Source organism: Serinus canaria, chromosome 5, assembly GCF_022539315.1.
Source record: "Serinus canaria isolate serCan28SL12 chromosome 5, serCan2020, whole genome shotgun sequence".
NCBI classification, from domain to species: domain Eukaryota; kingdom Metazoa; phylum Chordata; class Aves; order Passeriformes; family Fringillidae; genus Serinus; species Serinus canaria.
Genome location: NC_066319.1, coordinates 13,627,043 through 13,654,896, shown reverse-complemented (window position 1 = coordinate 13,654,896; position 27,854 = coordinate 13,627,043). Strand labels below are relative to the sequence as shown.

The following is a 27,854-nucleotide window of genomic DNA, read 5'->3' as shown; positions in this document are numbered from 1 at the left end:
CCGGGGAAAAGCCCGGGTAGCACATCGCGGAGCCGTGTATGGATGGATGGGGTTTTTTTATTTTTCCTTTTACTTTCTCGGCCGTTCCGCAAACCCGGGGCGGTAGCGATGCCCGGCGATCTCGGGGATGCCGGAGGCGGCGGCGGGCGCGCCTCTCACCGCCCCGGGGCGCGGTCTCGCCCGCGCAGCCGCCCCGCGCAGCGCCCGCACCCGCGCAGCGCCCGCACCGAGCCCGCAGCCGCGCCATGGAGCGCCGCGTCGCCCGAGAGTTCCGGCACAAGGTGAGGCGGCGGGGACGGCTGGGGCTGCCTCCCCGGCTGGAGCCGAGGCTGCGGGCACGGCTGTGGCCCAGTGAGCTGCGGGGCAGGGAGGGAGAAGCTCGGGGACTTTGAACTGCCCTGCCACCGGCGCGGGTGGCAGCCTCCAGGGACGGGATGGGTGTTAAAGCCCTTAGAAAGAGAGGGAGAGAAGAGGAACGTTCCCCAGTGCAAGAGCGTTTTCAGGGCTTGGAACAGTTTGTTTTTTGTTTAAGGCCCCGTTGGAGCCGGTGCTGCTCGGGGCAGGAGCTGGAGTCCAGGCGCTGGCAGTGCCCGCTCAGCCCTGCGCGCACCCGGCGGGGCTCGGCCCGCTCCGGTTCCACCTTAACATTCCCGGCTCAGTTGTGCGCTCATGTGCAAACGCACTTGATACATGGAGAGGCTCTGGCTGCCTGGCATTTTGTCGTTTTGTCATTTATCCGGTTAAATAAGTGCTCGGCAGAGCGCAAAATTGTATGAGCGAAGAACACTCAAAAAGCTCTAATTAAGGAAAGGAGGAGGAAAATAGTTTACATGTGTAAAAGATGTTTTTGCCAAGCAGTTTAGGACTCTCTCAGATTAAGGTTTTCTGTAGTGTTTTGTGGGGGTTTTTTGTTTGCTGAAGAAAGTTGTGATTGATTTATTTTTTTCTGGTTTTTTGGGGGGTTTGGTTTTGTTTGGTTTTGTTTTGTTTTGTTTTTATCTGCTAGGACACGCAATTTCCACAAAGTAATGTAATGTTTTATAGAAGTATCTGCTGCCTGGTAATAAACACATTAACCAAAGGATTGTTAGGATGAATTAGAGGGACTGCAAAAACACTTCTGTATCTCAAATTGGAGTTCAAGAACATTAAGGACCTGGATATTCCATCATGATGACTGTAGCCATCTAGCACATTGTTTCAGCCTTGCTCCCTATTACTGTATAACTCAACAGTGGGTTGTGCAACATTTCTGTAAAGACTCTGGTTTCTAGGTGGGTGGTTACTGTCTTGAACTTTAAACCTTCTCCCTTTCATTGCTGCTATAATTCATAAATCATTCAAGCCCCACCCCTGATAATGTGAGATGTATTGTCAGTGTTGCTGCAAACTGCTGGGATGCAGATATCAGTGACAGCTTTATCTGAGGTAGAAGACATTGAAACAGGTCTTCCTTTTTTTTTTTTTTTTTTTAATTTTGTATGATCTGACTTCTAGTGACCTCTGTGATATCCACAGTCCTGGATGTTTACTTTTTCTGTGACATACCAGTGAAGATGCTCACTACTCTGTGGCTTAAACAGGACTTCGTACTCCTCTTTGAAATCTGGCAGATGGGGATAGTGCTAACATATTGCATTATTGTCACCTGAACTTTTTCCATACCAAGAAAGTGCTTTTTCCTCCCCACAGCTTCTATTCCACCGAATAAACTTAGGTAGACTTCTCGACAGCCTTCATTTTTTTTATGTATGTAGGAGCAGATTGTGTGGTGACTTTTTATTAATTTCTATGAAAAACAGTGCAATGTATGAGTGAGAAATAGAGCATAAACAACTCATTGTGTTCTGGGTTTATCAATGATACAATACTGTGAAAACTCTTTAAATAACCACTGAAGGGTTGAGGGTGGAAGGGGTACCTGGAAGTTCTCTGCCCCAACCCCCCCATGCTCAGGGCCATCAAGAGCTGATTGTCCAGGGCTGTTCCAGATGGTTTTTCTTAAATATCTTTGGTTTAAAAGGTGTGAAATCACCTATCCCATGACTCTACAGTAATTTTCTTGAGAAGTAAATACTAAAATACTTTTGTGATCCAAGTTATACCATATCACTGATAATTATTTTTTTTAAGATAGTGGGGGGATGATATTTTAGGATTTATGAAATTAGAGTCAGCTTTTAGAAGCTGATGATAAGTCCAGATAAAGCATATGTTTTCAGTAAGACTTTACCCCAAGGAGTTAAAGAATTAGGAAAATGGCACAAGATGCAGGTGGCTATGATACAGTGATCATTGATGGAAGAGGAGGCAGCAGGAGGAGAGTGACCCATTAGTAGGAGTGGCCCAGGATGATTAACCCAGCTGTAGCATTCTGAATATATTAGAACTCACCTGGGTGTTGTGTTTGGTCAGATGAGAAGGAAGTTGCTGGTTAGGATGAGAAGTGCAGGAGTCAAACAGAAAAACAGAATATTTTGTCAGAAGAAATAGCAGAATTTAGATGTTGCGCTCCATTTTATGAGAGGAAATGAGGATGTATCCACCTGCAAGCAAAAATTGAATGTTGTTAATCTTTGCTTTCTCTGTCAGGAAAAAGAGGTGATGATGGATTTGCCCTTTCCTGTGTAGGGTTCATGCACTTAAACATTTAATGTTCTTTGTGGGACGCTGCTCGTACAGTATCTTAGCTAGCACTGGGGACTGAGCTCTGTATTTTACCTGTCAGGGAAGTGAAAAAATGAATGCTGGAGTTAGTTTGACCTTGAGTTTTACCTTTACAATTATCCTTGCCTCAAGTCTGTGCACAGCATTGCTGAAGTTTTGATTGCAAACATTTTATTTCCTTTTAAGACAGAGTTTATGCCATGTGTTTTGAAATTCACTGTGAATAAATGGTATTCACTGGTATAACTGTAAAGCAATCTTGACCTGCATGTAGCTTTCTGGCCTTTAGGTGTTTTGAAAGTGTCTTTTTCCAGAGGAGACAAGTAACAGAAAACCACCTGAATGTGAAGTCTTGCTGGCTTTAGAGAGCCAGGAGGCACAAGTAATAGAAAACCACTGGTATGTGAAGACTTGCTGGCTTTAGAGAGCCAAGTGGGACAAAAAGGAATATGAAGCATGTATTTAGTTTAGAACATAATACAAACCATTGCAAACCTGGAAAGAAAGAGCCTTTCTTTAAGTATGCAAATTGCTTCTCAGTCTTCACGTCACAGTAATATTACCCTTTAGGTCAGATGTAAATTGTTTTCCTAAACATCAGGCTTGTCCAGATGTAAAACTGATGTGATGGGACCTCTCACTACAAGTGAGATTAGTGGGGGTCTCACTATCACTGAATATAATTGAACTCCTCGTGTAAGAATTCAGGTTTGGTTTTCTTTTGCTGTAATTTACTGTAATTATCTAAGAGCGGGCATAGTAATATGACACTGGTTTAAGTAAAGGTACTATTAGTGGGGGAGGAAAGAATAACTAGCAAGTTCTATCAGTTAAGAGCTGGAGCAAAGAGGAACAGAGGTGTAGCAGTTTGCATAATGCTATAAGTGAGCTCCTGAAATCCCTGGTTTGGACGACAGCACAGAGATTGTATCTCAGCGTGGAGGTTTTGTCTGTGACAGCATGTGCTACATCAACGAGTGGCCAAAAAGGTTTCTGAAGACATTTATTCAAGAGTACAGTGATTATCAGGTAAGACAAATATGATATTACTGTAATAATCCTACTGCTGAGGTAAAATCTAGCATACAGAATATATCAGGATTCACCACCTTGTCTAATTGTTGTCATACTAATTTTAGGAGCTCTCGTTGTAAGCGCGACATTGTGAGGTAATGCTCTGTTGCAAAAACATGTTTATCTTTTAAAAAATTATTTTTCTTTGATGCAACTCTTGCTCTGTGACTTAAGAATCTGTGACAGTCTCTCATGTTCATCATTTGTGGCTGTTAAGTCAGAGATTAATGATAGTGTCTTTGGGTTTTCAGGTCAATCTATTAATTGACAATGAAGCGGAGAAGGATTACCTTTATGACGTGCTGCGGATGTACCACCAGTAAGATCCACCTTTATATATGCTGGTGTGGAATTTTACTAGTAGTTTTCAATTTGAAGAATTAATATTCGTGATTTTAAATAGTCTTTCTATGTGCTACTAGAAGAGTAATTGAAATAAGAGGTTTTTATCCTGTTTAATGAAATCTTGTGGTTTCACAGCATGACCTGCAGGCAAAGAAGGAGCATGTCTGTAATCCCTTATAAAGCTTCTTAGGTTTTATGACTTAACAGTTTTTTAAAAGAGTTTGGTGGATTCATATCTGGGGGTGTGTATGGGGAGGCTCCTGCATGATAAAACTTGGGAAAAAACTTAGTTCTTAGGAAACAGGAAGAGAGCATTAATAATCTTCATTAATATTTCCAAATAGTGCTTATTTGTTTGATACAAAGTTTTCACTGATACTGCTTTTTAAAGATTTTTTGCTAACTTTTCAGATAAAAATTTTGCAACTGTCCCTCACAAAGCTGGAAAAATCTACTCTTGGAATTTGTTTGGCATGTTTAATGACTCTGGCTTATTACAACACAATGATAAAAAATTGGAAAGGTGATAGGCCTATTACCAACCCTTTTGCTGAACTGATTTAAACCACAGTTGCCTCAGACTTGTTTCATTGCAAATGCCAACAGCCCATGATCCATTGTTTTTCAGAGAAGATGAGAATATATTTTCCACTAATCATAGACAAGTGGCTCTCATAGACATTGTTTCCATTCATATTGCAATGAAAAGCTGAGTGAAATGTATATGTTTCCATCTGATGTTTGTAGTTATGGGGGTATTCAGCTGCATATCTGATTCTGTTTCACTCAGGTCTGTCTAATTGCTTTTCCATTCATAAAGACTGTTGTTTGGAAAGCCAGTTGGTTCAGCAGATCTGAATTATTTAAAATCTTCTTGCAGTTACAAAATTAACAATGCATATGGCAACTTTTCTTCAATTTCCACAACTGCAATGTCTTGGGCAAAATTTTCCATATCTCTGTGAACATATAATGATGATGTATCACTTCCTGGGAATACATTATGAAATATCCCAGGGCAAAAATATGTGCATTTGCTGTTGGAGTTAGCACTTAATTTCTGCTTCACTGTGAATAGTACTTCCAGAAGTATTTTACCTCTAATCCCATATAGGTATTCCTGATATTCTGTATTTTCAATGCCCATACCTCAGAAATATTGCATCCCAGGAAATGTAAATTTAAAGAAAGGAAACAGTAAATAATACAGAAAAAGTTTAACTGAATATTTTATAGGAATAGCTCTGCTGAACCTTAGCTGTTCCTGCCCTCCTGCAGCTGCACAACAAAGTATATTTTGTAGATTATAACCATCTCAGTGCTGACAATTTCAAGGAGACCACTTTGCTTAGCTCTCATCAAAGAGATGCTTACAACAGTTAAACTTCTGTAGGTTTTGTGGATTTGTTAATCACCCTTCAGATTTGATTTTGAACAAAAACTGGAACTTAAACAAAGTCTTTGCTCTAGCTGCTCCATATTGGGATTTTTTTTTTTTTTTTTGTTTTGTCCTGGATTGGAACAATTTGTCAGTCCTCAAAGTTCAGGAAAGGAAGGAGCTTGTAGCCTATATTTACTTACAAGGATCCCTAACTAATAAGGAAACAAAAATCCGTTAGGCAGATATGTCTAATCTGGAAAGTTATTTTCAAATGGTTTCATAAATCTCGTGGGTACTCTGAGAATGAAATTGGAGATGTCATCTCTAAACGTGATGTGCATGACCTTAAAAGATCAAGTGAATGTATAGAAGACTTCACATGTTTTAAAGCAAATGTTTTTTATTTACAGAAGGTTTTCTTTCTCAGGGGCTATTTTGCTTTCATCAGACCAGTATCTGCATAAATATCTCTTTGGGTAGCTTGAAAGGACATGCAAATAGTGAAGCCACGTGCACAACAACAACAACTTATACAAACTGAGCACAAACTTATACAAACTTATACAACTTTTTGTTGGTGCATTGTTTAGCTGTGTTTGTTTTGTCACTGCATTTTTGCAGGTCTATGAATCTCCCAGTGCTTGTGGGGGACCTGAAGCTGGTGATCAATGAACCCAGCAGGTTGCCTCTGTTCGATGCGATCCGCCCGCTCATCCCATTAAAACACCAGGTGGAATACGATCAGCTGACACCCAAACGATCCCGGTAAGGCAATGCAGAACAGCAGCAAAACAATGCAGCTAATGTAAATAAAACACAAGAAATACTGAGTTTACTGAGGTCAATTCAGAGTAAAATATTGTTCATCTCCGTAGAGTGGAGCATAGTTATTTTACTTTTGCTGTATTTGCTAGAAGGGCAGCTACCTGTACTGTATTTAAATTGTTTGCCAAGCAGTTTAATCTAGTAAAAGCAGGGTAAAGGAGTCAAAACCAATGTTTTCTCATTTTTCTTGAATTTAATAATAAAAAAAAATCTCATCTCTCTAACCTTCTGAAAGCAGTTTCAGTTATTGCAAATATCTCTCCATGTGCAATTTCAGTGATTGCAAATATCTCTCTATGAATAAGCTTGAGATATTTGGTTAACACACATCCATCCAAATTTCAGTAAACTTGCTTTTTTATGCCTAAATCATATAAGAGAAAAATAATGTCTAACTTTCACATGAAACATTATTGAGATAAGGTGTTATGCAGCTGAGCACTCGAGTGATTTCCGTTTTTGCAGAAAGCTGAAAGAGGTGAGATTGGATCGATTGAATCCTGAAGGGCTTGGATTAAGTGTAAGAGGTGGAGTGGAATTCAGCTGTGGCCTCTTCATCTCCCAGTTAGTTAAAGGAGGACAGGCAGACAATGCTGGACTTCAGGTAAGAAAATTCTATTCATGTTAGGTGCTGAGGACTGTTCTTTAACATTTAGAAATTGCTTTTGCTAAGACACTCTTTGTCTCTTCTAATAGAATTCCTGAGATATGTAAAGCAATGCCATGGTAAAAATCATTATACCAGTGGTGAATCAAGTAATTTAAAATGTTCATTTTGGTGTTTTTAATGATATGTAAACCTTTTTTGTTTTTCTTGTTTGAGATATGCTAATTTTTGAAGGTTAAAGGCTTTTCTGGAATGCTTGTCTTTCATGAGTAGCAGCAGCTATATGTAAACAGATGGAAAGAAAGATTTCTAGACTGTGGAAGAGTGCTTTAAGTTGCTAAGTTTTGATTAAATGTAGAACAGAACATATAAATACTAAAAGTGTCAATTCCATCTTGCATAGATATCATTTGTGTAATGAAATGTTTACTTGAATTTATGTATTAATTGTGGGGGTTTTGGTTTATGCAATAAAAGAAAGAACATATTTTTTACTATTCCCAATGTCCTCTGTACTGCATAGTATTGCAGTTTCTGTGATTGAATTTTGGATACATGAACTTGCCAATAAGGTTGGCAAAAATAATTATGTGTGGAAACATTGCAATACTTATGCAGTTTGCATTAATAAGTTTTGGGTGTTTGGTTTCTTTTGAATGTGGCATTGCTTAGGGAAGAGAGAAGTGAGAAATTGCTATGCCAAATGTCTGCATCTTTCTATCAGACTTTGAATCTGATAAGGTGTAATAAAGGTCTCAATTTCTGACTGGAAAGGCTAATATGCCTGACTACTTTTAACTTGTCAAGTCTGAATATTTGCTGTAAGTATTGATGGCTAAGGATTGTGTTTAACACTACTCCAAAATATATTAGATTAGCATAATTCATTCAAGTGTTTAATTAAGCTAGCATGTTTTTGTAGATATGCTTCAGTATTACCTCACAAATATCTTGGAGGAAAAAATATAAGTAAATATCTGTTAACAAGGCAGTCAAAGTTAAGTTTCCCAGTTTGTATCACTCATTCTGAGAGCTTTCTAAAATTTAAACTGTTTTTCTTTCTGTTTGCATGCATGTCCATGCCCTTCTGTTTGTGCATTCATACCTATATATCCCATTCAGAACCACCTTTCAATTAGTTCCACCTTCTGTCAGCCTGCTCTGCACAGGTGCATGACTGGCATGCATGAGAGGTGCATCCAGGGGGATGCTTTACAAACTCCTTGGAACAAAACCACAAGTTCTGTGTGTAGTTTGAGCTGAGAGGGTGTTATAGCTCAGCACAAACCTTGTGCTCTCTATGTTCTCAGCCTAATTTAAGCATGGGATTTGCCAATGGACAACTGCAGAAAAGGACATTGATGCACCCTCTCAGTTTGCACTACAAAAGTTCATCCTCTGCATTACACAGCAAGAATGGGAAGTGTAGACAAGGGAGCTGCTCCTGGGTTGTGGTGAGCTCAACAGGAGAGATTCCCTCTGCTTCCTTCCTCAACTGCTAGAAACTTGAGAAAAAATCAAGACCAGTCACTTATATGGCTTTTGTAAATCTTCTGGAAAATATTGAAAGGCACTAATGATGCTGATGAATGAAGGACTCACTAACCACTGCCTTAAATTGCCATTCTAATACGTTGGTTTTCATACTGTGTTGCAGCTGTGTTGCAGGTCTGCTTCTCTGCTTGTTTCACACTAACATTTTGACACAATCACTGCATAAGGACTGATGTTCAGCTGTTGTGTTCCTATTAGGATGTCAGTTTTCCTGCTTTCTCTGTACACAAAAAGGCCCCTTGGCTTTCTGTAACTGAGGTCGTTGTTGGACATGCTGGTGTCAATGAGGGGGATTGTAAAGGATCTTTGGGCTGGAGTGTACAAACTCTATTGTAACTCAGAACATTGTTAGGGTTTGGCTGACAAAGTAGGGACAGTAAGGGGAAAGAATACTTGAGTCTGATTCTGAATTTGTTAGGGTTAGATTATATGAATTTATATGGCAGATGGTGCTTTGCAGCTCCTGTAACTGCCTGGCTTCTGGTTTTTGATACGTGGTGTTAAAGCTCAGCCTAAAGTGCCTGAATAATAGGTGGCACTAGGCACTTTCTGAACCTCACTGAATAACAAGACCTGACAGGCAGCCCATTGTTCTAAATTGCTGTCTCACAGTAAAGCCAACTGCTTCTGAAATTTCACCCACCTGATTTATTTAACAAAATCTCCACACATTTTAAATCCCAAAAATGCAGTCTGAGAAAGGTATGATGATTTTCTATTATACCATCAGTTTTACGTCCTGCTGCTTTTAAAATTTCCACTTCAAATTGCTTGTTTTCTCCTTGAGGCACTTTCCAAGTTGCATTAAAATGACCAAATAATAATGAAGGCCCTCTGTGGCACTTGTAGGTTTGACCCTTTTTTGACTACAGTTTCTCTAAAAGGCACAAGTGTTTTGTCCTTCCATTTAGAAATGGACTCCATCTCTCCTCCTCCCCCCCCCACTGCTTTTTGATACTTGTGTGTGAGGATTCTGCTGAATACAAAGAGATTGGTGTGAATGATGAAAGTGGAAGCAGTATACAAAATGGGAAATTTGAAACAGTTGATGTTATTATATGAAGCCCTTCAATTTCCTAGAAGCACTAAATATTATATTTCTCATGTTAAAAGTTAGAAATAATAGGCATTTTACTTGGGAAAAGTTAGGTTTGCATCTTTTTTCTAAAAAATCTGTCATCTCTCTGTTGGATAGGGAAAGGGGAAACTGTGATATAATACCAAAATAATTGTTACTGTTCTACTCTGCTCAGTCCCACTGACTTTTATCTCTACAGCTCTGATTCATTAGCTTGGTATACAGTGATACCTGTACAAAAGTAACAAAATACACGAAAACAGCTATTAATTACCCCAGTATTAAATGCCATTGTTCAGGGAAAGTTATTCAAGTATCCTAAAGAGAAGCAGTTTGCTGTATGTCTATATATCTCCTGTAGTTCAGTCTAGATTGGGTTATTTGTAAAGCAGCCTCAGTCCTTGTCTGTCATCAATACAAATGTCATTAGGCTGAGTGAAGAGTGTTGAGTTTCAGAAATAAGATGACAGTCTAGTAAAGGAGAGTGTTAAATATATCTGAGGGAAAATAAAATATGCTCCTGTGTGCATTTATAATTTTGCAAGTGCCTCTTGGGGAGATGAGAACAGATTTGACTCAGTGAATGCTGATATCCTCAGAACAACGTGAGTTCTGCTGGTACAGAAGCCCCAGGGTGGCACTGTCAAACTGTCAAACCCCTGAACCTGGGGGTTTCTGTGTGTTAAGGCATTGCAGCCCGTAACAGCATGATAGGTTACCCTTTTAAGGAGTCAGGTTGGTGCAAACCCCAGCTCCATGCTCAGTTACAGTCTGCATGATGTGGAAGAGGTGAGTAAAGGGGGGATCTTGAACTCAAAGAAAACCAAACAAAAAGCCCACCCTCCCCCTTTGCCACACATGTAAAATCAACAGAAGGGTGGATGGAGATGGCTTTGAATGTCTGGAACAGTCAGTTGGTTAAGTGAGTGGCAGCAAGAGCTGTCAGGGATGTAACTGCAAACTGCAGACCTCATGTGCTCTTCTTGTCTGATTCTGTATTTTACCACAGGTTGTATGTTCAAAAGCCTTCATTGCTGACCTATTTCTGCTGTTATTAAAGATCATTTTTAAAATCTGACTGTCAAGCTCTTGGGAGTGCAGGCTATTGCCCTGGATGAGATTTTTTTGGATGCCCAGCAGAGGGAGTGGATGTCCCACTGGTCAGGAGCTAGCGACCACAGTCCTGTTTTGCCTTGCGAGTGTATTGCGTTCTGCAGGACAGTTTTCTTTGCTTTTGTGCCCTTCTGATGCTGTGTTGTGTCAGACAAAAATCAGCTTCAGTGGAAAGTGGGACCATGAGTAATGCTGGTGTAGTAAACATGTTAATGTTTTGTGTAGTGTTGCAGAGCATGAGACACTTCCCAGAAGAATTAGAAAAGCTTGTGAAAGAACTAAAGATACATTGATGGTTTGATTGGTTTTATTTTTGTGCTCCTTTTTTTTTTCAATTCACCAGATCACAGTAGGAAGATTGAAGGCATCATTACAAAATGAAAAAAGGCAGAAGGTGATAGCAGCCCTGATGTCCTGTCACACAATGTTGTGTCCTTTTGTGTGTTAAAGTCTCTAGAACACAGGCTATACTGAGGACTTTCTACTTCCAGTTCCACTCAGTCCTCTCATATAAAATGAAAGCACAGAGCCTCTCATAAAGTAATTGTAAATTGTTTTAAATGAGCTTGATAATGCATTCCATCTAAATTTTGTTAATAAAAATATAGTTTCTTAACTTTGCTGAAACTTGAAATCAGCCTAATGCAGATACCAGCATGGAAAACTTAAGCCTCAGGTGAAATTTGGAAGCTTGACACTTGAGTCTTTAAATGGAATATTTTAGGGGATCATTAACTAGGGATAATGCTGCCATGAAACCAGACACATTTGTGAGGAGGCACCCCAAGTTTCATTGACTGAGAACAAAATCCCATGCTGTTGATGTTAATGAGAAAAGTCTCATCAAATACATTTTTCATAAAAAATATTCACAATAGCTCAGAGGAAATGCTACTGGAAAGGACCCAAAGTATTTGGCTTTGTCCATGTGGAGATCAGAGGTATAAGATGATACGTTTGATGGTTTGTTAAGGTAATTTCATGGTAATCATTTGTATATCTTACTGTGCAGTGGATTGGTCTGCATTGATAAAGGAAGAAAACATGCACTAATTTTCATACAGCCACATTACATGGTTCACAATCAAGTAAAAGTTTTTGCTTATGGTGCTCCAGCCAGAACCTGGCATTTTTCATTGTAATTTTGAGCAGATAATAAGGCACTACCCAAAATGAAGTAGGCAATACCTTCATCACTGATTCCTTCTCAGCCTAGCTGGGTAGGAGGATCATTGGGCAGAGTTCATAAAAACTTGGAAAATTCTCTCTAGTCATCACAGCATATCAAACTTGGATTTATATTAGAGGAAGAGAAACTTTTTGATTGTACTTTGATAAATAAGATTTGAAACTTTATTGAAGTGAATGAAAGCACCCTGTCATAATTCTATACTAGTAAATCGAATATTGCCAGGGGATTTATATTACAGGAAGAGAAACTTTTTGATTGTACTTTGATAAATAAGATTTGAAATTTTATAGATGTGACTGAAAGCACCCTGTAAATTCTATACTATTAAATTGAACATTGCCAGGGAATGTCCTTGGGGTGCTGCCATTGGATTGCCAATAAATGTTAGCAGGATCCCCAAATAAAGACCAAGAGGTAAAATCCCTTAAAATAATGCATTTTCTCAATCCAGAATCAGGCAAGATAGTAAGACTAAGTTTACTTTCCTATTGATCAATATATTAAGGAAGGTATCTCAGAAAACATAGGGTAAAAGCAAACTTCAAACTTTAACTTGTGAAGCATGAACAAGAAAATAACTCCATAATTATTGGAATTAAAACAGACTCTTGTTTTTAAGGTAATCTGTGGAGTATAAATCTGATGTATAGAGGACAGTATTTGTAAAATTGTTATTTGGCCATTAATTTGCTCTTTTGGTGTTTGGTATTAACTCAAAACAAATACAGGTAAGTCTGGTCTGACATTACCTGAGATTCAGAAAGTATTCATGAATCGACATGATCTACCTGTGCATCAAAATTACTGCCAGCTTGTATCCAGCCTCAGAAGCTTCTAAAATTGTTGACTCACAATTACTTTTTCTTTTCCTCTTTTCCCTTCCATTGGTGAGGTTGGGGATGAGATAGTGCGCATAAATGGATATTCCATTTCATCATGCACACACGAAGAAGTCATCAACCTCATTCGCACAAAGAAAATCGTGTCCATAAAAGTCAGACGTAAGTAACACAAAAAGTCACCTCTAGCACCAATGATTGCTATTAATGGGTTGCTTGTGGTCTGCAGAAACCTAACAAAGTATTTTTCTTTTTCAGATATTGGCATGATACCTGTCAAAAGGTAATGGCTTTTCATTTGAAAACAGATTCATTTATACACAGCCTCTTCTATCCAAAGAATCTGTGTTTAATTATGAAAATGTGTGAATGCTGATTAAAATGTCACATCCTTTTTAATGAACAGGCAGATGTCTTGCTTGATGAATCTGATATTATACCAGTTGCCTACTTAAATGAACCAATTTCTATTTCCTCATTTATCACAGATATCTCCTGGAAATTTAATTATCAATGCACCTAGCTTAGCAGAGAGCTCCACTGCTTCTTTAAGTATGTAGCATTTGATGATGGCTTCAGAGTTTAGACTGTTTTGGTCTTTCAATTTTTGTTGAAAAGCTGAGTCTTTAAGTGGAATGCTTGAGAAATATTAATGACAGGAGGTGTCACTCTGCATAGCCATCTGTGTAAGATGTTCAAGTGGTTATGGTTAATTTTACAGTCTTCCTCTGAGTTTCCTAAAATTGTTTCACCTGAGATATCTTTATCAATTTTATATTGATATATCTACCTTTCCTAGCCCAAATAATTGTACTCTTGTTTAATGTTTTGTTTAAATTGCTGGAAAACAAACCAAATGTGAATGGTATCCAAAGAAAGTTGTGGATGCAAAACAGAAGGCTCCATTCCAAAGTAGCTTCTGGAATCCATTGATATTTATTTTGTCCCATTATTTAAATTATTTTTTCCTTTCAGTTCACCAGATGAACCCCTTAAATGGCAATATGTGGATCAGTTTGTGTCAGAGTCTGGGGTAAGAAATCAATGTTTTGTTAAACGTCTTCTGGGGAATCTGTAATGGTTCTCAAGCACTTTTTCCTCCGACCTTATCAGAGAAGCTATTGTATGCATTATGATAAAATATCTTGTTGAAAGTATTCTGTGAGGAATATCTTTTGTGATATGGAATTACTCTAGAGCTATTAGGTAAGGAAAGGGCAGGACACAAATGAAATTGCTTTTACTCAATAACTGCTTCTTCATTTTGCTTGAGCTTATTAACTTCCCAGGCTGTAGTTCTACTGCATAAATCTTTATCAGATTATTTGGCCTATTTTAGGCATATTAGTGGAGGAATTACAACTTTGAATGCAAGTGGCTTCTAAGGATTGCAGAAGTGAAAAGAAATACTGCAATTACTGTTCTTTTGCTTTCAGAAAGAAAGACTTACTTAAATACTGAGCCTTATCATGTATTTCCAACCCTTTTGTCAGGGAACAATAATCTAAATTATTATTTTTCCATATCACTTTCCTCTAATTTCCCTCCACTTATTTATGAAGACAAAATTTGACTATTTAAGTAATCTTCTGCAAACAGGTAAGTTCAGTCTTTCACCTCAGCCATGCAGCTCCACTGAAATGACTCTACCTCACTTTCATTTCCAGCAGGATAGGACCTTGGAGCCTTGAATAGGACCTTGAATCTTATCTTGATGCTGGCTGGGATTCATCCTGGCTACATGAAATTTTATAGTAGTCTTGATATGAATTCAAGACAGAATTAACATCTGCAGCATTGTTTAATCCCTCTGCAGGAAGGAAAGGGCAGTGTTGCTGGACTTGCTTCTTCTGGAGGGAGAGACAACAAAGAGAAGAAAGTCTTCATTAGCTTGATTGGTACAAAAGGCATGGGATGCAGGTGGGTACACATTTTTTATTTAATGTCACTCCTTTTTAAAGGAGGCACTCATGACAGTTATTTTCATCTTTCTTGGATATGATAGCAGGAAAATCAAGATCCATGCTGGATCACGAAGGCAAACCAACAGTAGGGTATCTGTGGCACATATTACATATTTTTAGGCAAAGTGTAAGTTCCTTTGTTAAAAGTTCTGTCAGGAAGAAAAAAACTTTAAAATTTAAAAATAAGAGTGGACTGAAAGTGCCTTAGTACAACTTGTTATGGAACTGGATCTTTTAAATGCTTTTACATTTTTAAATACTTAAAAGTGCTGTTCAGTGATCTAGCAAATTCTAGCACTAGCCACTCTCAGGTTTGCTCTCTGCCTTCTCTGACTCTTTTCAGAACTAAAACACCATCACAAAGCTACATCCACTTCCTAAAATTAATCTTGAATTTGCAAGTTATTTTAGAAATATGATTCTGGGATTCTTGGACTCTTTGCATTAGTTATGGAGGTTTTGGAGTAGAAAGGATATTGTAGGATTTCTTATATATTTAGAAATATATAGTTGTGATTATCTGGACTTTTTTCTCCTGTAATTTGGAGGATGTAAAGGTTTTTAAAAATAATTTACAAACCTGGAGAGGTGGCTCAGAATCACTCCTTGAATATATCATCTACAAAAGAGTTTCAGTATCTAGGCCCAGCTTAGATTGCAGCTTAAAGCTCCTGAGCTAGATGTTGGGCCTCTGGATGAAACATCCTTCTTGCTTCTAATAATAATCCTAACAAAATAACAATGTTTTATACCTACAGTATCTTGCAGTTCAGTGAATAATTGGTAATTCTTCATTATGTTGCTTGCTCACTTGCAGATATCATTAGTGCCCCAGTCCTTTAGGCAGTGTAGGTCAGCATACATGTAAGTTTCAGCATGTAGGGCAAAATACAGGAGCTTGAATATTTTTCTTTTAGGTTTTTCTTTTAAACCAGTTTTGTGGTGTAGAGAATAGGAAAATAGAATGATAAACAATTGTGTGTACTGGTAAGTTTTGGTGTTTGTTTCAGAATTGCCTAATACCATAAATATTCTTCAAGCAAAAAAAAATACAAGGAAACAACTAAAACTACTCATGGTATTACACTGTATTCCTCATAAATATTATTCTGTACATATTATCCAATTAATGTTTGGGATTTTTTACATTTCCAGTATTTCCAGTGGTCCGACACAAAAACCAGGCATTTTTATCAGCAATGTTAAGCCAGGTTCTCTTTCAGCAGAAGTGGGCTTAGAGGTAAGTTTTTCACCTTCCAAGGTAGGTACCATAAGGAATTCTTCTTTTGTATTGACAACTCCAAGGATTCCTGGGAATTTTTTCCCCATGGAAAAGAAATATCTGGTGATCACATTTCAAACAAAGCTAGTTTTCTAAATTTTAAGAACATGAGTGACCTGGGTCAGACCAATATTCCTTCAAGCTCAGGGCCTGATCCCAAGCAGTGGCAATAGCAGATCCCAGTATAGGAGTATGTGCAAGCCTGAAAGGTTTCCAGTCTGTTCCCCTTGCACTCTTCCAGTACCCATGATTGTTGTGTGAAGGGTGTTAGAGAACACATTTCTTTCTGTTTGCATGGAATATATGTACTAACTTAGCATCTGTACTAAAACTTGCATTAATTCCTTTAGGTTGGTGATCAGATTGTTGAGGTGAATGGAGTGGACTTTTCTAATGTGGATCACAAAGAGGTAAAATCAAGTCTTCTTAACTCCCTGGATTTGTAGTTGTCAGCTTATTAAACTGTCCTGTTTTTCTGTCCACAAAAAGTATGTTCTGATTCTGGGCTGTTAACTCCAGGGGTTATGTATTGAACATGGATTTTGGATATTTGCATACCTCTCACTCTATTTAGTTCTGGAAATTCCAGCCTTGGGAACTAGCATTATACTGGCCTTTTATCACTTCCTTCACAGTGAATTTGTTTGGTGTTGATTTGCAGGCTGTCAGAGTGCTCAAGAGCAGCCGTACCTTGACTATCTCTGTGGTGGCAGGCGCTGTAAGTAGCATATTTGTAAAAGCAGAACGTTTGTAAGCAGAAAATTGCTGTGTAAGTAAATAAATGGTAAAAATAAATGGATATAAACAAAAGCTGTGTTTCTGTATAAGATCTATACCTCTGTCAAACCAGCACAGTTTTGAGTGGCATGTTATTCTTTCATATCACACCAAGTATTGTCAAATAAAACATGACTGTGGGCCAATGCAAAATCCTTCCCTTGACAAGGAATGGAAATGAAATTTATTGTAATCATCTCTCATGTTTGAGAGCTTCTGTTCTAACAGATACCTGCTTCTGCTGAAACATGAAAGGTGAATTGGATTGGAGACAAATAATTTTTAATCCTGAATAGCTGATGCCTTAGTCTTATTCCAAATGAGTTCCTTTTGTGACTGTTTATCTGATCTCATTAGTGTATTGACACACTGAAAATTGCTCAGTTTTTCATTTCCACTGTTCTGTGCAACAGAACCCTGAGCCTTTGTGGTGTAATCTAAAGCCAGCTGAAATTTAATTAAATCTTCCCTCTGTCTTCATTGTGACTTTCAATAAATGTTTTAATGTTTTTACCACTTTAATCCTTCTTATAGAAAGTATGTGGTTGTATACAAGAGGATAATCAAGTTCCATAGACTAATCAAAGACCATGTTTTCTAATTGCCCTGCAACTGAATTTAATAGGGGAAAAAAAGATTTAATAAGTCACTTCAGGTACTTCCTAAGGGCTCATGTATACTGTGTAGCTACATTAAGGAATTAATAGTTTATTTGATCTACTCTTAGAGTAACAAAAGATGAAGTTGTCCAAAGGCACTGTAGAGATTATTTAAACAAATACTCTGGGCTAGTTGATTAGGCTCCAGGAATTCAACATCCTAAGGACTTAGTTTCAACTCCCAGTTATGTTAACAACTTTAAAAATATGAGATCTACCTCAGCATGCATCACTGGGGTGGTATCCTTAAAATGGCAAATTGTTGCTATGGAACTCCTCTGTTCCTCACTCCTTCACCTTGCATCATCTTCTCAATAGACATCTTTGACTGGAGAACAGATAGCATAAGGAAACAGTTTCCCTACTATGGTGCAAAGACATTCCTCAATGCCTGGTTTTGTTCAAGATGTCTACTTTGCACTTTAGAGACAGGAAAAATCCTACATTCCTAATTAACATGGGATTTTAATTTCAGAAATGAAAATTAGATCAATGTTATCAGAGTGTTCTACCTGTAGCAATATGGAAACATCTTTCTTGAGCAGAAAATAGTGCTAGTGTCTGAATTGTAAAGCAAATGAAACAGGAACCAGCTGAAACACATAAACTGAACAAACTGAAATACATAAAACCAGCTGAAATACATATACTGAACAGTGTTTTGGGGATGTACATTCCCTGTATTTGGGTTCCAGAATGATGACACATTTCTGCAGTAGCCAGGCATAAGATCATTAAGACACAGTAACTGTGTAGTTGTCTTCACATTGGGAATCATTTAGTGTTCTGTTCTCTGGCATTTCATGGCTCAGTGAGGTTTCAAGAAAGTACAAAGTGAATTTTTTTCTGATTGACACACTGAGCATTAATTTGGCATGACCCCTATGGTGTTGTTGCTGACTTCAGTAGTTGCAAACCTTGTCTGAGGTGTTCTGTACATAATAACTGAGAGGCTGAAACTAGAACAGCTCCTTGGAGTAAGCAGTCAGGTCTTTGAGGATCTTCCAGGGTGTGTTCCTCAGGAAGAGCAATGTGAGGAAATGGCAAATGTGCTGTGGATGCTGACAGTCTGCTCAGAGAGAAAGTCAGATAAACTTTCTCAAGCTCCCCCAGAGTAATGCCTGGGAAAGTTTATTTGACCAGACTGTTAGCATCCACAGATGTGCTACTATGTAATTGGGTTTGAATTATTTCCAAGAAGAACTGCATTAATGAGATATTTTCATAACTGATGGGGGTGGTGCTTTTGATTGCAGGGCAAGGAGCTGTTCATGACTGAAGAAGAAAGGCAAAGAGAAGCTCGTCTCCGAGAGCAGGAGCGCCAGGAGTTAATGCATCAGAAGCGGCTTGCGCTGGAGACCAACAAAATCATCAAAGAGCAGCAAGAGAAAGAGAGATTGTGAGAACTCTCTGTAGGACAGCCTGAAAAATTTAGCTTAGATTTGGAGAGGGCATGGAAGAGAGGAACACATAATTTTTTCTGTGATATTTCTCACAGAAGAGTTGAGAAGATTCTCATCTCAGATTAACTTTGCTTTGCTTTTGCAGAGTCTCTGGTCATAAAATGTTTGTCCTGTGATGCTTTTGATATTCTGAGCTTTCAAAGCTGATAGCATTGAAAGCCATCTTGAGCAGAAAGGTCATGCTGCTCCCTGACTGTCATACCCCAATGATTCAGTGTGATATTCATTATTTTCCTGATGCTATTCAATCATGCTTTATTTTTGGCAAGGCAGTTAGAAATTTTAAACTCATACAAAAACACACTATAGTCTTGCCTCAGAAGTAGGTAGTGACTTAAAGAATTAAGTAAATGGTATGCCCTTATTATCCCTGTGGTCAGGAATGTCCCCAGGGTTCCTAGGAAACCATACTGAACCTTTGGTGTCTTAAAGATGACTTTTAAAACAGCAATTTCTCCCAATACAAAAGTATTTACTGTTTTTAACTTTAACTAACTATATGCTGACACACTTTGTTCAGGTTCTTACTCAGAAAATACTATTTTTATCACATTGTCCTAATTCCACTTATTATAGAAGAAAGCTGGAGATTTCCCAGAAGGCTGCAGAGGAAGAGGAGAGATATCGCAGAGAAATAGAGCAGTGAGTAAAACCTTACCCAGCAATGTACCACCTGGAAAAGGGTCCCTTGTGTATTAGACTAGATCTGGCTGAAAACTTTCTGCATGTTGCTTTCAAATAAAATTGTGTAGTATTTCCATTTAGCTTAATGTAGGATCCAGTCCATATCAGTAAGTACACTGCAGATAAAGAATAGGAAACTGATCTGAAAATCAGCACCTGTAAACATGAGGATTATAAATAAACATGAGGCAATAATAAATTCAGTGTGAAGTTGAAGTTGAGAACTTACTTTAAAAGTATTATTAATATATGGAGAAACTTAAGATTAAGGAAATTCTGTGCCCCAGAACTTGTTTACTTTGTTGTCACTGAAACACTATACTTAATTCTAAGAGAAAAAAAGGCAGTTCTGCTAAGAAACAGATCAGTACTCTATTTTTAACTTAGGCATTCTTTTGCATTTGGAAGTTACCCAGTTGTTATCACAGTAATTAACTTTCCTTTTAAATGATGCTGGGAAATTGCATGAAAATGCAAATTGCAGAGTAACATCTGTTTTGATTCAGCCTTTTAGGGCTAGAATTGACCCTCAAGTCTTTGGCTTTGCCTCTTTGACATATTAAGGGGTTTTAATTAATCTAATTCATTTAAGTCTCTTTTCATGTGTCTTTATTAGTTAAAATTTTCTGATAGAAAAAGAGCAGGGAATTCTGAATTTGTAAGGTGCATAAAGAAATATATACCCCAGCTGTCACAAGAGAAAAATCTTCTTGCAGTCCTGCTGTGGGCTTTACAGCAGCACATGGATGAATTCTTATGTGTTTCCCTTTTCTGATCCAAGGGAGTTGATAACATCCTGTTCTTTATTTGTGGCCTATATAGAAACTCCTGCAATAGCCAAAAGCTGCTATAAAAGCAGGCCATCACAGGTGAAGGATGACTCTGTTCTCCAAATCTAGATTGCCTGTCTGTTATAATGGATGTTGGATGTCTGCTGTGTTGTTCTGCACTAAGAGCAGCTTTACTCACTCAGGGAGTGCTTTCATGCCCTGAGGGCTGCTCAGTGTAAAGTCTAGCACAGCTTTATGGTTGCTTGTATAATTTTTAAGTGTTGCTCAGGCATTTTTAAGCTTTTCCATATCACAATCCAAACTGTTAAGTTGGTGTCAATCTCCTGGGTGAGGAAAAGGGAGAATGGGAGCAGAGGAACCTAGACGAAATCTAAAGCTGAGATTTAATGAGCAGTTGTGGCAGGCTAAAATACAATGTTTTTCTGTACTGATTGTTTGTGAGTATCATGCCTTGTCTTCTTTTAAGAATCCTTTCTGCAGGAGTTCCTTGTCTGAAGTCACTGTGCCCTTTTTTGGTATCTTACATTTGAAAAAATTTCATTTATGCCTAAATGCAGAGGTCCCTAACTCTATGTACTGCAAGTTAAATTGTAACACCAACTTGTAGAAACCAAAACTAAATGAAAAAACGTTCTGTCCATTGTTCCCTGACAATGCCTCTAAATTTAAATAGTGAGCTCAGCTACAGATTTAATAGCGTTTTAACACCATGTGAATATTTTTTCAATTTACTTTAGCTTATTTAGAAATGCAAAAGATGATCCAAATATAAATAGCATCATGTATATCTAAGACCTGGTAAATTTTGGCACCACCTTGAACTTATCAGTTCAAGGCAAGCTGTAGTCAAGAATAGATCTCAGATCATTTAAGGTAACATATATGAAGCTACATGTTGTTGGGATATTCAGCACTTCTGCTGTGACATGCTTGGTATTTGCTGAATTTTTATTTGAAATGCCTTCTTCTCTGATCAAAGTGCCATACTAGGTAATTTACTTGTTTTGCATGCTCTTGTCCTGAAATGTGATACTCCCTGCAGCATCCCCATTCTCTATCTGTACCTGTCTATTCCCCTCTCCTCTCTTTTTTATTTTTTCCCCTTTTTTCCCCTAGAATACAGAATTTAATATGATTTCCATTTCAACGGTATTTATTTCTTTTTGGGAAGAGTCAATTTATGGCAACCTGGAACTATGTGTTTAGGAAGCAGTCATCAAAATAGATTTTAAGATAGAGAGAGGAGTCACATGGTTTTTAGATATAATTTGCCATTGTGACATCTGATTTAGGTGTATGATAGATATTCTGTCACTCAGTGTTTCAGTTTTTCTAATAAGTAATTCCAGTCCCAAAAATTGCTAAGTGAGAGATGGTTTTTTGCTTCATTCAAGGTGACAGTCAGTACTGTAGTGTGTCACTAATGGCTTAGTATCTGTGCAGGTGTTTATATAACAGGCCTTAGAAGTCCAAACATTAAATAAGAATATCTTCTTACACTGTACTTTACAAATTATTTTAGTAGCTTAGTAAAGAAAATGGATGGATGAGAAGAATTCAGTTATGAGGAAGGAGCAGTTTAATGTGCTTTATATTCAAAAGAAAAACAGATATGCTGAAAAATTATAATGGTAATGAATATATACTGATGATGTTGGTTTTGTACTCAATGTCTAACTGCATTTGTTTCCTCTAGGATAACAGCAGAGGAAGAGAAATTTAAAAAGGAGTGGGAAGAAGACTGGGGTCCTAAAGAACCACCCAAGTCTCTAAAAACTGTAACTGCAGAAGTGCACTCTGCCCCTCGTTCCAAACACAAAAGTAAGGAATTGATGTCAAATTGCCTCCTTCTATTTGTCTCAGACACATCACTGAGCTCTATTGAATATAGCACTAGTTTGTCTCCAAGTTAAGCTAGCTATGAATTGGTTATTTTCAGAAGACTGGAAGCATATAATACATCAATTAAATAATTCTTATTTAACAGGTCCTGTCTTGCAACATCTACATCCATTCACATAGTCATGGTTTTCAACAATCAGCAGCATAAAAATAATAAGACTTACTAAGAAAAGGTCTGAAGCATCAACCTTGGGAATTTGTTGCATTGTTTTGTATGTTTTTTCTGTTCAGTGTTTACCTGTCAGCCTTTTCACAGTTTGGCTTGGGATATCAAAGATCACCTTGTTCCAACCCTCTGCCATGGGTGGGGACAACTTCCACTAGACTAAGTTGTTCAGAGCCCTATCCAAGACTGGCCTTGAGCACTGCCAGGGATGGAACATCCACCACCCACCCTGGGAAACCTGTTCCAGTGCCTCACAGTAAAGCATTTCTTCCTAGTATCTAATCTAAATCTATCCTCTTTTAGTTTAAAGCCATTCTCCCTCGTCCTGTCACTACATGCCCTTTTAAAAAAGTTCCTTTTCAGTTTTCTGGTGGCCCCTTTAGGTACCAAAAGGCTCACCTCAGGTCTCCCAACAGCCTTCTCTTCTCCAGGCTGAGCAGCCTTAACTCCCTCAGCCTTTCCTCATAGCAGAGGTGTTCCAGCCCTCTGATCATCTTCATGGCCCTCTGCTGGACCCTTTCTGACAGGCCCAGTCCATCTTCTGGGAGCCCCAGAGCTGGCTGCAGCACTCCAGGAGGGGTCTCATGGAAGCAGAGTAGAGGGGCAGAACTCCCTCCCCTGCCTTGCTGCCCATGCTGCTATTGATGCAGCCTAGGATGCTGCTGGCTCTCTGATTTACTTGTCAAAAGGGAATTAAGAGAGTTGGCAGTTAAGAAGCTAAATTGGAAGCTGCAAATTGTATGTGGAAAGTGTACTAAAATTGTATTGTACAGAGAAAAATGTGGAAAGTTCTTGTTGCATAATTTATAGGAGACCTGGGCCAATCCCTAACCTGATATTATTTTATTATATTGTTTGGTGTGTGACTTGGGGAAGTCTGCTGATGGTTCCTTTACAGGAAAAGCCACCAAACTCTTCAGGCTTTCCTTCACCACACAGCAGACCAGTTGTCCACATGTAGATTCTAACAGCTCTTCAAGACTGGAGGAGGTTGGAGATTGTTTTAAGTAGGGCCTTTTTTTTTAACAATTCTGTAGGAAAACATCCCATCACTCACTTCGTTTTTTTGCTTCACAGAAACTTCTAGTCACACAGTCCTGATCCCTTTTTCATTTCATGGGAACCTCCAGTTGCTGTCACTTCTGTCCCCTCACCCCTTTCCTCCTTTGTTTCTCTAGAAGATTTAAAGGGAGTTGCACATGACCAACTTGAAACAGATGACATGGATGAAGTGAACATGAAGCAGGACAAACAGGTTTGCCACTCAGCCCTGACTTCCTATCCTGATCCAGATTCTTCCTGTGCCTCGCCTCCTCCTGACAGTCAGTCTTGACATTCAACTGACCTAGGGCAATAGGTGTGGTCCTTTAGTAAATGATGATAGATTTTGACACTGCTGCTGTCATTGCATTTAAAGATAACCTTGATATGAAATCTTAACAACCCTAGAAACATGGACTATATTGAGTGCTCTGTGTTAGCAGTGTTTCTTATATAAAGTTATGGTAATATATTCTTTTGTATGTTTTTACTTAGCAATATATTTTATAAGAGTTATGCACTTGGCTTGAAATATTTTGCCTTGGGAAATGGAACTTTTCATATCTCCTCAAAAGCTATGTTCTGCCACAAGCTTGAATTAGTTTGAATACCTGTTTAACTTTCATAAGGCTTGCTAAAACTACTGTAAAGTAGGAGTGTGACCATAGAAATCCTAGCAATGGCCTGTGTGGTTCTGTGTGAAGATTACTTGTTGCATTTTCTTTGTTTGGCATAAAATGTGTATCATAAAAATAAGGGAAGCCTATGACTAAATATTCTAGAACAATTTATCAAGAATTTAGCTAAGAATTTGTCATGTAATCTCAAACTTCTGGTGTTGTGCCTTCAAATAAATTTTACTCAGTTACACATATCAGCATTGACTGGTGTGAGTACAAGCCTGTCCTTTGCCTTTCTTCAAAAAACAACTTTTCCTTTACCTTTTGTAGCTTTTGGATGGTTTTATCGGTATGAAGGAAAATTTCCCACAATCCGTAAGGTACAAAGTTTGAAATGTGAATCTGTTTGCTGTGTGCTTGTTTGAATTGGAGTTCCTCCTTTTTCTTCTTCTCTGCTATTAGTAAACATTCTTTATAGTCAAATGTTCCTTCTTGTAATGTGTGCACAAATGAAGATGGCTTTGGGATGCATGTGTCTAGGACTTTGTGCTGTTGAGTCCTTCAGGCTCTGGGTTCTGCCATGTGCAGAGGGAATTGTAAAACAATGTTTTGCAGGTGTTTATTACAGGTGGGCAAAGCATGTCTTCATGTTCTCCAAAAGTCCTCAGAATCATGTGTCTATAAAAACAGTAGAGACAGAAGTTATCCAGTTATACCTTTGCAAATCTCCTTGTAGGAGGAGTGCTGAAGGCAAAAGGCTTTTAGGCATGCACATATGAGCAAAAAAAAAAAAAAAGTTAGCAATCTTTAAGCTGATAGAATACTTCTGTATGGAATACTGCTGAAGTATTGCAATTTCAATTTATGAGAGTTTCAAATAATATTTTATAGTTGCTGTTGCTTCCTTTTCTTTATTTCTTGCAATGTATATTAGCCATATTATAGGGGGATTGCTGTTGTGTTGTGTGCTTTAGTGGTGGTTTTTTTGCTAATTAACTCTGGTAAAAGTGCCATGAAGATTTTGTGGGTGTATCTGGCAAGAACTCTAGGTTTCAGAGGAGGTCAGGATTGTTTCTGAAAGATGAAGTATTTGAGTTTAGGACTATTAATTTGACCTTCTGTGTGCCCAGGATACACCTGCTCCCCTTAAAAGTGATGAGGAGAAGATGGTGCATTCCAATAGCTTTTTGTACTGCTAGTGACTCTAAATAAATCATCATGGATCTGTAACCTGTGGGAAAGCCAGGGCAGTCAGGATTTTTATCTGAATACTATAAATGCATGCTGTGGAAACTCTTCACTCCAAGAGGGTAATATTTGGGGTTGCTGCTGACAGCTATAGTTTAGAGAATGCCCAAATACCTCTTCATATACTAATGATCTTAACTTAATTCCTGTTGAACTTTACCACATTGTGTGCACTGGAAGCTTGAAAAGGTTTTATTTTCAATCTTTTTTTTTTTTTTGGCAGTGGTGAATTTCTGTCCTACTCCCTATTGCTAATGATTTTTTGTTTGTTTTAAAAACAATATTTTGCTCTGTACTAAAAATGTCTATAATAGGAAGTAAACTGAATCCATAGGGAAAATTGTAGGAAAGGATGAATCATCCTGTTGCATCTGAATTCTGTGAGTGCAGCTAAGACAGTCAGATATATGTTCATGTTCTAGAAGACTTTGGCTTGTGTATTGCTTAGTGGGCCTTTAAATTCAGTAATTCTTCAAATGTTGTTACCTAGCAAGTTGACCTGCCTGATGTTACATCTAGCAGACAGTACTAAATGTATCTTTGAATTTTTAAGAGGATGATATTGGCAATTGTTGTTAAGGTAAAAACTAATTAGCCCTGAAATAGACCACAGAATTAGGTTTATGTTAAAATATTAGTGTGGAAAGCTAGATTTTTTTAGTTAAGCTTTATTTCCAATGTTTCTGGGGTTCCTTTTCCCTCTCCTCCCTAAAGCACCACCACCATGTAACCATGAAGCAATAGAGCACATCCCACTGAACTCAGCAGTACAAAGTTCCAGTTAACTGCTTGACTGGGGGAATTGGCTTCTGTAGCAGCCAGGAAAAATGTCTGTTCTCCAAGGCTTTGTTATCAATATTAATGTGCAAGAGGTGAAAGGAAGACAAATAATGCTATTTAATGTGAAGCACTCCGTGGTGGTTTTAGGAATTCAGAGCAAGAAAAGTCAATAGCTGATGATGATGAAAAGAACCAAATCAAACCTGAAACACAGCCTTTCTGGCTGTGGCAGTAATTGTCAATAAGTAGCCACCTGCTACTCTGTTTTAATTTTCATAAATAAAAGGAGAACATGGCATTTCCAAAATGAGCTAAGTCTTACCTGTACAAATGTGAAAGGGCAGCAGAAATGTGGCATCACTAAAGAAGAAATAAGGAGCTGTCTGTGTTTTGAAGACAACAGGAACAGAGGCTTCTAAAAGACTATGTAGCTTTTCCCTTTGTTTGTATCCTACATCTAAAATTTTATAGTCACTTTGTGCTATATTATTTAACTCATCTGAGTAGATTTTATCCAGTGCTTGTAGGATCTTCATTTTTTTTGTGACACAATGTTCCTACTTGGAAGCAGGAACTCAGTTTCTGCACTGATCTAAACTTTTCCTTTATAATTCCTTATTTCAGTTTTATTAGGGGATGCAATGCTGATTTTAGGGCATATGCATGAAGCTGTTGTATGCATGGACTATGCACATCTACATGAGCATCTGTCACCTGAAGGCAATCATTCATATATTTATATATAAATGTCAAAAAAGTAAGATGGCAATTTAAGACACAACCAAAACTGTTTGAATATTCAAAGTTTTGTAGTGGGCCTGTGTGCCCTAAAGTTGTAAGTTTGCAGAGGAACAAAAAAGTTGAATTCTGTGATCTCATCACCTTATGTTAGGGGGCACAAACCCTCCAAAAAGTTTGAATTTCCTGCAAATTGCTGCATAAACAAATTTTGGATTTTTTTTTAAAAAACCATCCCCATACTTGCATAGACTGCAATTAATTTTTCAAGGCAGACACTCATGTACCAAGATTGAAGTTTCTGGTGGTTTTAGCTGATGTAAAAATTTTTGTTACAAAACCTTCCCAGAAAGGGAAAGAACGAAAGAAGTCAAAAAGTGATAGTTTTTGTGAACAAAAGAAGAATAAAAAAGAAATGGAGTTTGAGCAAAAACTTGCCAAAGAGAAAGAAGGAATGCTGGAGAAAGAAAAACAATTGAAAATAAATCGTCTTGTGCAAGAGGTATGTTGTGATGTATCAAGAGCAAAGCTATATTGAAAGAAAATTAAATGGATTTTTAGTGGAATTATTTTAGCAGGACACTTGTTTACTTACTCAAGGATAGTGAGATTTTTAAAAGTGTTTTACTGCAAAGTTCTGTTGCCATATTTTCTTATTTCTAGTCAGCTTTTGCCTAAATGAGGATATCTCTGCAGTTGTGTCCATGTCTAGTGATGAATTAACTGCAAAACAGCAAAATAGGGAATCCTTAAAAGTATTATTTTTTAAAAAACTCTTTTAGGTGGCATTTCATACTTTTGAAACATATTTGTCTTATGACCATACCTATAACCTTTTCTAATGCACCAATGTTAATGGTCAAGGTATCTGAGACAGAACGAGAAGACCTGGAAGAATCAGAAAAGGTGCAGCACTGGGTGGAAAGACTTTGTCAAACACGGTTAGAACAGATCTCCTCTGTGGAGAATGAGTCTCCTGAGGTAAAATTCTAGCTTTTCCATATATTGCATGATCTCAAAATAAATGAAAGTTGTCTCCTAAAAGCAAGAGGTTTTACCAGTGA

General features: G+C 38.0%; 1 protein-coding gene across 2 annotated transcripts in view; it reads left to right on the top strand.

The window, feature by feature from the left end:
• The first annotated feature begins 204 nt into the window (after positions 1 to 204).
• USH1C (USH1 protein network component harmonin) overlaps positions 205 to 27,854 on the top strand; it is a 46,763-nt gene continuing 19,113 nt past the window's right edge. The window contains exons 1-15 of one of the 2 annotated variants that reach the window (XM_050975734.1): positions 205 to 281; positions 3,993 to 4,060; positions 6,089 to 6,232; positions 6,758 to 6,896; positions 12,729 to 12,837; positions 12,934 to 12,958; positions 13,651 to 13,708; positions 14,492 to 14,595; positions 15,795 to 15,879; positions 16,272 to 16,331; positions 16,583 to 16,639; positions 18,614 to 18,756; positions 19,397 to 19,462; positions 21,992 to 22,116; positions 23,545 to 23,618. In XM_050975734.1, coding sequence (XP_050831691.1) covers positions 246 to 281; positions 3,993 to 4,060; positions 6,089 to 6,232; positions 6,758 to 6,896; positions 12,729 to 12,837; positions 12,934 to 12,958; positions 13,651 to 13,708; positions 14,492 to 14,595; positions 15,795 to 15,879; positions 16,272 to 16,331; positions 16,583 to 16,639; positions 18,614 to 18,756; positions 19,397 to 19,462; positions 21,992 to 22,116; positions 23,545 to 23,618 — 1,293 coding nt within the window. In that variant the 5' untranslated portion in view covers positions 205 to 245. Of the gene's footprint in view, positions 282 to 3,992; positions 4,061 to 6,088; positions 6,233 to 6,757; positions 6,897 to 12,728; positions 12,838 to 12,933; positions 12,959 to 13,650; positions 13,709 to 14,491; positions 14,596 to 15,794; positions 15,880 to 16,271; positions 16,332 to 16,582; positions 16,640 to 18,613; positions 18,757 to 19,396; positions 19,463 to 21,991; positions 22,117 to 23,541; positions 23,619 to 27,854 lie in introns of both variants that reach the window. The other variant, XM_050975733.1, reaches the window with a different exon arrangement.